At 59.5% G+C, this 10679-nt stretch overlaps 1 protein-coding gene across 1 annotated transcript; it reads right to left on the minus strand.

Annotated features, from left to right (window-relative positions):
* Positions 1–5069: 5069 nt before the first annotated feature.
* LOC140644766 (ADP-ribosylhydrolase ARH1-like) lies at positions 5070–9536 on the minus strand. Its single transcript, XM_072847828.1, has 6 exons — positions 9308–9536; positions 7607–7705; positions 7436–7541; positions 6492–6571; positions 6236–6419; positions 5070–5442 (listed from the first exon to the last, which is right to left on the minus strand). The coding sequence occupies exons 1-6, from the start codon at positions 9498–9500 to the stop codon at positions 5070–5072; spliced, it is 1035 nt and encodes a 344-aa protein (XP_072703929.1). The 5' UTR covers positions 9501–9536.
* Positions 9537–10679: the final 1143 nt, after the last annotated feature.

The raw sequence follows: 10679 nt of genomic DNA on the forward strand, positions 1-10679 counted from the left end.
GCATGGAAGTGTTGGGTTGATGGTTGGACTAGATGATCTTAGAGGCCTTTTCCAACCTTAATGATTCTATGATTCTATGATTCTATGAAAACTAAGACTTTGGAAAGTAAAAATGAGGCTTTGGACCCTATAAATGAGGCTTTGGACTCCACAAATGAGGCTTAGGACCTTCAAAGTCAGACTTTGGGCCTTAAAAATGATGCTCTGGGCCCTTCAAATGAGACTTTGAACGTTAAATCCTAAGCCTTGGAGCTTATATGTGAGGCTTTGTACCCTAACAATGAGGGTTTGGACCCTAAAACGGAAACTGTGGGATCTATAAAAAAGGCTATGGGTACTAAAAGAGAGGCTTGGACCCTAAAAATGAGGATTTTGGACCTAAGAATGGGGCTTTGGGCCCTAAAAATGATGGGCTAGATGATAAAAATGAGTCTTTGGACCCCGAGAAACTGGGGAGACTATTGGTACCTCTATGGACCCAAGAAATGAAGATTTGGGCACTACAGGGCTTTGGGCACTACAGTAGAGGCTTAGAGCTGTAAAAGAGGGTTTGGACCCTATAAATGAGAGTTTGGACCCTGAAATGGAGGATTGGGGCCTTAAAAATGGGTCTTTGGGCCCTTAAAACGGGGGTTTGGAAATGAAACTGAAGTTTTGAAGCCTGAAATTAGGGTTTGTGCCTTAAAATAATGCTTTGGTCCCAAAACTAAGACTTTGCGCCCTAAAAATAGGTCTTTGAATGCTCAGAATGACTCTTTGGACATTAAGAAAATGAGGCTTTGAGCCCTAAGTGAGGAGTTTGGACCCTAAAATGAGGGTTTGGACCCTCTGAGGTCTGGACCCTCATTTTACTTCAGAATGAGTATTTGGACCCTGTAACTGAGGCTTTGGGTCCTCAAAATTGCAGACTGTATCCTAAAAGTGAGCTATGGTTCCTGGAAATCAGGCTTTAATCCCTGAAAATGAGGCTTTTGAAACAAAAAATGAGGCTTTGGAGCCTAAAATGAGGCTTTAGAAGCGAAAAGTAAGACTTTGGAAAGTAAAAATGAAGCTTTGGACCCTGTAAAGGAGGCTTTGGACTCTACAAATGAGGCGTTGGACCTTCAAACTCAGACTTTCGGCCTTAAAAATGACACCCTGGGCCTTTAAAATGAGTCTTTGAACCTTAAAAGCATAAAGCTTGGAACTTATACATGAGGTTTTATACTCGAAAAATGTGGGTTTGGATCTTAAAAATGACTATTTGGACCCCCAGAAGGAGGCTTTTGTGATTTAAAAATCATGCTTTTCACCCTAGAATTGAGGCTTGAATTATAAAAATAAGGGTTTGCACTTTAAAATCTCAGGGCTGAATATTAAAAATGAGGCTTTGGACCTTTAAAATGATGGTTCAGGCTCTAAATTTTTGCTTTTGGGCCTTTAAATAGGTTTTTTTTTTGCCATTAAGATTCAGGTTTTGACTCTAAGGATGAGGTTTTTGCCCTAAACATGAGGGCTGGGACTCAAAAATAATGATTTGGGCCTTAAAAAGGAGGGCTTTTTTCTGCACACACAAAGTGTGTGCAGATCTTGTAGCCAGAGGGGCAAGGCTTTGGTGGTGTTCATACCTCAGCTGGGTATGTCCTTGAGCAGCCTGATGGGAGCTGCTCTGAGCACGGGGTTGGGCTGGAAACCTCTTGATGTCCCCTCGGACCAGAATTATTCCATGATTTTATGATTTCCCTCAGCAGAAAGACCCGATTTGACAAGCTCAGCTTGGACAGGGTGACACTAGTCTCCCCGGTGAGACACACCTCACCCCAACACTGTGCTCCTGGTTCTGGGTAGATCTCTCCACTTTGGCACTTCAACAAGACCTTCCAATTCCCAGCCTGGCACCCTTGGATGCCCAGCCAGCCCCCGAGCAATGGCAGCCCCTGACAACCTCCACCTCCCTGTCCAGTTTTATTGCTAAGCATGATGTCATATGGTGTGGAATATCCCTTTGGTCAGTTGGGGTCAGCTGTCCTGGTTGTGTCCCCTCCCAACTTCTTGCGGAGCCACAACCTACTCGCTGGTGTGGTGGGGTGAGAAGAGAAAAGGGCTTGACTGTGTGAGCACTGCTCAGCAGGAACGAAAACAGCCCTGGGTTATCAACGCTGTTTCCAGCACAAATCCAAACCAGCCACATACAAGCTACTGTGAAGAAATTTAACTCTACCCCAGCCCAAACCAGTACCGGTGGTTTGTCCTGGTTTCCCACCATCCCCTAGGCCCATCACCCTTGGGGCAGTTAAACCTGGGGGCCCATCAGCTGTGGGTTGGTAAACCCTGGCATCCCATCTCCACAGGGGCCCATCACCATTGGGGTGTTTAAGAATGTTGGGCCATCATGCCTTTGGCCCATCACCCTCAGGGTGCTTAACCCTGGGACCCATAACCCCTTGGACCCATCAGCTTTGGGATGTTTAACCGTGGGGGTCCATCACCCCTTGGGCTCAGTCATCCTTTGGGTGTTTAACCCCAGGGGCCCATCATCTTTGGAGCCCCTCAGCTTTGGGGTGTTTAAACCCAGGGGCCCATCACTCCTTGGGCCCATCAACCTCAGGGTACTTAACCCTGAGTTCCCACCACACTCCTGGGGTGGATAACCCTGGGAGCCCATCACCCTGGGGGCCCATCACCCTTGGGGTGGTTAAAGCCCATCAACCATTAGGCCCAACACGGTTGGAGTGGTTAATGCTGAGGGCCCATCACTGCAGGGGCCCATCACCGTGGGGGCCCATCACCCCAGGGGCCCATCATCGCATTTGGAGTGCTTAATGCTGGGGGCCCATCAACCCTTGGACCCATCACCCATGGGGTGGTTAACCCTGGGGCCCTTCACCCCTTAGGCCATAACCTTCGGGGTGGTTAACCTTGTAGGCCCATCACCCCTTTGGCCAATCACCCTTCTAGCTATCAACTGGTGGGGGGGCCCATCACGTGGGGGCCTGTATCCCTTGGTGTGCTTAACCCTGACAGCCCAGTACCCTACAGACCAAGCACCCTTGGGGGGATAAGCACTGGGGCACACCTCCTCTTGGACCAATCTGTTTTGGGGTGGTTAATGCTGGGGACCCATCACCCCAGGGGCCCATCACCCTTGGGCTGGTTAGCACTAGTGGCCTGTCACTCCTTGGGCCCATTACCCTTGGTGGCTGAATCCTGGGTGACCATTGCTTCTTGGGCCTATCACCCTTAGGATAGTTCAACACCTGGGGGCCCATCACCTCTTGGGCCCATCACTTTTGGGGTGGTTAACCCTGGGGACCCATCAGCCTGGGAGCTCATCACACTTGGGGTGGTGAAACCTGGTTTCCCATCACCTCTTGGGCCCATTACCCTTAAGGTGGTTAACCATGGGGGCCCACCACCCCTTGGGCCAATCACCTTTTAGGTTCTTAACCCTGGGCTCCCACTGCCCTGGGGTCGATCACCCTGTGTGGTTCATCTCAGGGGATATCACCCATGGGTTGTTAACCCTGGGGACCCAACACCATTTCGGTGTGGTTAAACCTGTGGGCCTGTCACCTCAGCGGCCCATCACCCATGGGTCGATGAACCCTGAGGGCCTGTCACCCCTAGGACCCATTACCCTCTGGGTGGTTAACCCTTGTGACCATCACTCTTGGAGTGGTTAACCCTGGGGGCCCATCAGGGAGGGGGCCCATCACCCTTGGCGAGGTTAACCTTGGGACCCATCAGCCTTACGGTGGTTAACTCTGGGGGCCCATCACCCTTGGGGCAGTTAAAGCCAGGGCCCAGCACCCTTTGGGCGCATCACCCTTGGGGTGGTTAACCCTGGGGGCCCATCAGCTTGTGGGCCCATAACTCTTGGGGTGGTTAACCCTGGGGCCCATCACCCTTGGTGTTTGTTACCCTTGGGGCCCATTAGCCCCTGGTCCCACCATCCTTGGGGTGATTAACCCTGGGCCCATCAGACCTGTGGTGGTTTACCCTTTGGGCCCATCACATCCAGGGCCCATCACCCTTGGGGTGGTTAACCCTGGGGGCCCATCACCCTGGGTGCCCGTCACTTTTTGCGTCACAGGACCTTGGGGCTGTGGTGCCCACTAAGGTCACCATAAGTAGCAACATGCGAAGAAGGCCATCACCATCCTGGGTGGCACTCGGAGGGGTGTGGCAGTAGGGTCGTGTGCTCCTTCCTCTCCACTCAGCACTGATGAGCCCACCCTTTGAACACTGGCTCCAAGTCCTGGGCTACCAGGACACGAGAGATGGAGTGACTGCGAGAGAGGCCACTAAAGGGCCCTTGAGGTGCTCCATGACTGGGAGCCTCTCAGAGGGGCTGTGTGAGCCAGACCTGGTCAGCCTGGAGAAGGTTTGCCTGGAGGATGTCCCACTCCAGTGGGACCTCAGCAGTGGCAGTGACAGCCCGAGAGGCGCAGGGCACAAACCTAGACACAGAGTGACTTGGGAGGACATTTTCTTTACTTTGGGGGTGACTGAGGCTCCTCAGGGAGGTTCTGGGGTCTCCAACTGTGGAGGGATAAAAGGCCACCTGGATGTGGCTACGGTGATCTCCCTGGGGCTTGCCTGGGCCCCCCAGCACCCCTTGAAGGGCCCTGCTCCCCCTCAGGGAGGTTCTGGGGTCTCCAACTGTGGAGGGATAAAGGCCACTGGGATGTGGCTACGGTGATCTCCCTGGGGCTTGCCTGAGCCCCCCAGCACCCCTTGAAGGGCCCTGCTTCCCCCCAGGGTCTCCCAGGGGCCCTCCCGAGCACCCCAGGACCCTGTGAAGTTCCCTGCAGCACCCCCAGGGACTCTCCCAAGCCCCCCCCAGGACCCCGTGAAGGTCCCAGCTGACCCCCAGAGACCCTCCTGAGCCCCCAGCACCCCATGAAGGATCCTGCTGACCCCCACCATCTCTCCTGAGCCCCCCAGCACCCAATGAAGGTCCCCGCTGCTCCCCAGAGACCCTCCCAAGCCCCTCCAGGACCCCATGACGGTCTCTGCTGCACCCTGGGGACCCACATGGGCTTCCCAGGGAGGGGGATAGCAGGTGACACTGGGGACACAGGAGGGGCTCAGCTTCTCCCCCAGGCCAGCGCGTGGAGGCGGTGGGCAGCGTCGCGCAGCCGCCCACGGTACTCAAGGCAGCAGTGCAGCCCAGGGGGGACGGGCGCCAGCCCCCCTCGCAGCCCCCAGCACCCAGCGGCGATGGTCCCTGTTGAGTCGCTGTCCCCGCCGTGCAGCACACCCCTGGCACACAGGTCCCCCCAGCATCCGCCGGCTGCCAGCAGGGCCTCCAGGGCCACCATGGGCGCGTCATGGCCGCTGCGCCCTGGCCACCCCTCCAGTGCCCAGCCCAGGTACACTGCGTCCCGCTCGGCTGGTGACGGAAGGGATGGCACCTGTGGTGGGCCACCACCCTCCAGAAGGCCCCGGGATTCCAGGTACCTGCAGGGACACGGGGACCTTGAGGGCACTGGGAACACTGGAGTCACTGAGGACATGGGGACACTGGGGTCACTGGGGATATTGGGGTCACCAGAGACATGAGGATATTGGGGTCAGCAGGGACACCAGCGTCAGCAGGGACACTGGAGACATGGGGACACTGGAGTCACCAGGGACACTGGTGTCACTGGGGATGTTGGGGTCATTGGTGTCACCAGTGAGAGCGGGGTAACCAGTGACACTGGGGGTCACTGGGCTGTGGCTTTCCAGCAGTCCCTGTGACACCAGGTACCTGTGAGGACATTGGGGACAATTGGGACACCTGGGGGCACCATGGCAGTGGATGCAGTGGGGACACCAGTAACACCAGGGACACTGGGAGCCCCAGGGACACCAGGGACACTGAGGTCAGTGGGGGTGTGAGGTGGCCCTGGGCCACATTCCCACAGCTGAGGATGGCAGCACTGGTGGGGACACTGGGGACATGGGGACACCGGGGACATGGGGACACCGGGGGCAGGAGGGACAGGACGGGCACCGGTGACCCTGCGGACAGACTGGGCACCAGGGTCAGCAGTGACACCAGTGACAGTGGGGCAGGGGACACTGGGGACATCCAGGCACTGCAGCAGAGCAGTGACACCAGTGACACCCGTGCGGTGCGCTGCCAGGACTGGGAGAGAGCCTTGCAGGCACCAGTGACACCAGTGACCGCCTGGGCCCCCCCAGTATCCTCACCTGCCCCTCCCAGTGCTCCCAGTGACCCCACAGAACCCTCCCAGTACCCCCTCACCGGTGCCAGGCATCCCCGAAGAAGGGCCAGGCGGCAGCGTTGTCCCCCACAGCCACCCCGGTACCCTCCACGTAGTCCCATGCGAGGGGCAGAACCCGCAGCAGCTCGGCCCCCCAGCGCTCTGGGGGCTCTCCCCGGGCCCCCAGTGCCCCAAAGAGGGCCACCGCCAGCGCCCCGAGGTACCCTGTGGGGACAGGGGTTTAAGGGGGGGCTCCAGCGTCCCCTCCTCCCCTCTCCCCCCCTGCCTGGCACCCACCGGTGGGGTGGTGGTGGGTCATGCGCCCACTCTCGATGCTCACCCGGATCAGCGTCGGCAGCTCCCAGGTGTGTGGGTACCTGCATTGGCACCAGCCCTGTCCCCGTCCTCCCCTGTCCCCGTCCTCCCCTGTCCCCTCCCTGTCCCTGTATCCCCAGCCTTGTCCCTATCCCCATTCTGCCGCCCTTGTCCCCAGCGTCCTTGTCCCTGCTGTCCCCATCCCTCCTGGCCCCGCCACATCCATGTCCCCCTCTCGTCTGCTCTGTGACCCCATGTCTCCTCCCTATTGCTGTCCTCATGTTCTCTGTCCCCTAGGGCCCCCTGTCCCCGCTCCTGCAGCTCAGACATCTCCGTCCCCCCATCCCCACTGTCCGCGGTCTCCCAGCTCCAACACCCCCTGTCCCCATCCCCTCTGTGTCCCCATCCCCCACCTCTTACACCCCCATGTCCCTGTTACCCCATCCCCACCACCTCATGTCCCCTTCCCTCCAGCTCTGACACCCCTGTGTCCCCATCCCCATGTCCTCCCGTCCCCCCCTTGTCCCTGTCTCCCCACATCCCCATCCCCCCAGGTCTGACAGCCTTGTGTCCCTATCCCTGTCCCCTCCGTGTCCCTGCCCCTTCCAGCTCTGACACCCCATTTCCCCAGCCCTGACACCCCTGTGTCCCTGTTCCCGTCCCCTCCGTGTCCCTGTCCCCTCCCTGTCCCCGTCCCCGACACCCCCGTGTCCCCATTCCCCCGCTCTGACGCTCCCATTCCCCCATCCCCTCCATGTCCCCGTCCCTCCAGCGCCGACACCCCGTGTCCCCATCCCTGACACCCACTACGTCCCCCTCCCTCCAGCACCGACACCCCCATGTCCCCATCCCGTCCCTCCCGTCCCCATGCTTCCCCCCCGTCCCCGTCCCCCCGCCGCTGTCCTTTCCCATGTCCCTGGCCCCACCTGAGGCCGATGGCCAGGCTACGCATGGCGGCCCCACAGCCGGTGCCGGTGGGGTTGAAGGGGATGCGATAGCCCTCGGGCTCCCCAGGCCGCAGCTGTGAGGTGCCTGGGGGGGTCGGGGGCATGAGACCCCTGACCCCCTGACTCCCCAGACCCTCGGACCCCACTCACCCAGGATGCTGGTGGGCCCCGGCTTGCGGCCCTCCATGTCACCCATGGCGGCCACGTAGCGGCGAGCCAGCTCCTGCAGGAGGGGTTCCCCCTCCAGGCCTGGGGGGGGCGGTTAGTGAGACCCCCCCCCCTCCGGGCCACCCGAACTGGAGGGGAGGGAGAGGCCCCATGCACCCCCCAAAACTGAAGGGAAAGAGGAAAACCCCCGTTGCACCACCCCAAAATGGTGGGGAAAGGGAGCACCACCCCATAGACAACCCAAAACTGAAGGGGAAGGAGGAGACCCCCCCATAGACCCCCAAAAGTGGAGGGAAAAGGGGACACCCCCCATGGACTCCCCAAAACTAGAGGGGAAGGGTGACATCCCCCCATGGATGCCTCAAAACTGAAGGGAAAAGGGGACACCCCCCATGGACTCCCCAAAACTGGAGGGAAGGGTGACATCCCCATGCACCCCCAACACATGGGGGTGACATCCCCATGCGCCCCCCAACAGGAGGGGAAGTGGGGCAACGTCCACAAACACCCATTCCACCATGAAATGGGGAACCCTCCTGAGCACCCCAAATTGGGTGGGAAAGGGGTAACCACCTACCCCAGGCTCCCCGAATTGGGAGGGGAAATGGCCCCCCCCACAGCACCCCATGTGGCAGGAAAGGGAACACAAATTCCCACAAACTGGGGGGGAAAATAGGACCCCCCCCCGAGGGGAAATGGGGACCCCCTCCAATTTTTTGGGGGGGGAAATAGGGAGCCTCACTGGAGCCCCCAAACCTCCTCCAGGGCTGGCTGGGGATCCCCAAAAGCCCCTCCCAGGGACCCTCCAGTTTGGGTCAGGGATATAATGGGGACCCTTGAACCCCCTCAGGAACACCCCTAAGCAGCTCAGGGGTATAACGGGGACCCCCAAACGTCCCCAGGGCCCCCCCCATACAGCTCAGGGGTATAACGGGGACCCCCAAACGTCCCCAGGGCCCCCCCCATACAGCTCAGGGGTATAACGGGGACCCCCAAACGTCCCCAGGGCCCCCCATACAGCTCAAGGGTATAACGGGGACCCCCAAACGTCCCCAGGGCCCCCCATACAGCTCAGGGTATAACGGGGACCCCCAAACGTCCCCAGGGCCCCCCATACAGCTCAGGGGTATAACGGGGACCCCAAACGTCCCCAGGGCCCCCCATACAGCTCAGGGGTATAACGGGGACCCCAAACGTCCCCAGGGCCCCCCATACAGCTCAGGGGGTATAACGGGGACCCCAAACGTCCCCAGGGCCCCCCCATACAGCTCAGAGGTATAACGGGGACCCCCAAACGTCCCCAGGGCCCCCCATACAGCTCAGGGTATACGGGGACCCCCAAACGTCCCCAGGGCCCCCCATACAGCTCAGGGGTATAACGGGGACCCCCAAACGTCCCCAGGGCCCCCCATAGAGCTCAGGGGTATAACGGGGACCCCCAAACGTCCCCAGGGCCCCCCATACAGCTCAGGGGTATAACGGGGACCCCAAACGTCCCCAGGGCCCCCCATACAGCTCAGGGGTATAACGGGGACCCCAAACGTCCCCAGGGCCCCCCATACAGCTCAGGGGTATAACGGGACCCCCCAAACACTCCACCGTGGGCCTGGGGTACAGCGGGGATGCCATCCCCTGGGGACCCTCCCCTGTGTCTGTGGGGTGCAGCGGAGACCCCCCCCTCACCTGTGGCCAGGCCCTCGGCGGTCGCAAGGTGGAGGACGGTGTCATCACTGACGGGCCACTCGGGGGGCTTGAGGGTGATGGCCTCCAGCCCCCCCAGCTCGGCCAGCTCAGCGTGGATCTGGGGTCCCGAGGTGCAGTACTCCCAGCGGGCCCCCCGGTACCCGAGCGCGTCCCCCACCCCGCTCAGCACCATGGCCGCTTCGTAGGCTTCCACCGAGGGCACCCTGGGGGAAAGAGTGGGGCTTCAGGGGGTCACCCATGGGGGGGGGGTTATGCCAGGAACCCCAGGGGCACTCACATCTCCTCCATTGCGGTAGCAGCTGGGGACGCCCATCAGGTTCGGGGCACGGGGCCAGCGCTGGCCAAGGGCCCTTAAGGAGGATGAGGACGCCCCGGGGTTTGGAGGGGGGACGGGGCGCTGTCCCCATGGCCCCCATGGTGAGGGACCCCAGGGCCTCTGTCCCTGGGAGGTGGCAGGGAGGGGAAAGGCTCCAGGGGGTCCCAAAAGGCACTGAGAGGGGACTGGGGGACTCTGGGGGGCACCCAGAGGGGCATGGAGGGACATGGAGGGGGGGGGTACCCAAAGAGGGCTGGGGGGACCCAAAGGGGCATGGAGGAGCCTGGAGGGCACCCTAAGGGAACTGGCCGACACCCAAGAGGGAGACAGGGGCACCCAGAGGGACCTGAGGGGTACCCAAGCAGGCACAGAGGCACATGGGGGGCACCCAAAAGGGCCGTGGGGGTACCCAAAGGGCGCACCCGGAGGGGACAGAGGCCTCAAAAGGATTTGGGGCACCGAGGGGTGGGGTTTAGCAAGCCCCCGGGGAAGGCGACAAGGAGGACAGCAGCGTCTCCAAGGAAAAATGTTTCTGCCAAATATTTTCCTATATTTATTTCACTGGGATGGGGCAAAAACATGGCCCTGAGCCATATTTTGGGGTGAGATCCCCCAAAACTGTTATCGCCTGGGTCCCGCCGGGATGGGGCAGCGATATGGAGCCCTGCACTGACAACCGGGGTCGGCTCCGACCTAAAACTGCTGGGGTTTTGCTATTCAAAAAGAGTAAAAAATTAATGTGGTGGGCAGTGAGCAGTTAAAAGATCATCCTTAAATTTCAGAGCCTTAATTACGGAGCCAAGCGGCAAAGCCTCGGCGTGGGCCCCTTGCCAGTCCCAGAACAGTGCAAGTCCCCAGCACCAGGTTTTAATGTCTTTTTTTCTTTTTTTTTGGCCCAAATTGTGTCAAAAGACACACAAATCTTGGATCTGTTGGTAAAAATTCGGAGGGGGGGAGGGAAGGGGGGGGACACACAGGACACGACAGGTGATTGGTAGTAAAATAGGTGAATAATGAGGTTTATAATTAATTGTC

Source organism: Ciconia boyciana, chromosome 29 (assembly GCF_034638445.1).
Source record: "Ciconia boyciana chromosome 29, ASM3463844v1, whole genome shotgun sequence".
NCBI classification, from domain to species: Eukaryota; Metazoa; Chordata; class Aves; order Ciconiiformes; family Ciconiidae; genus Ciconia; species Ciconia boyciana.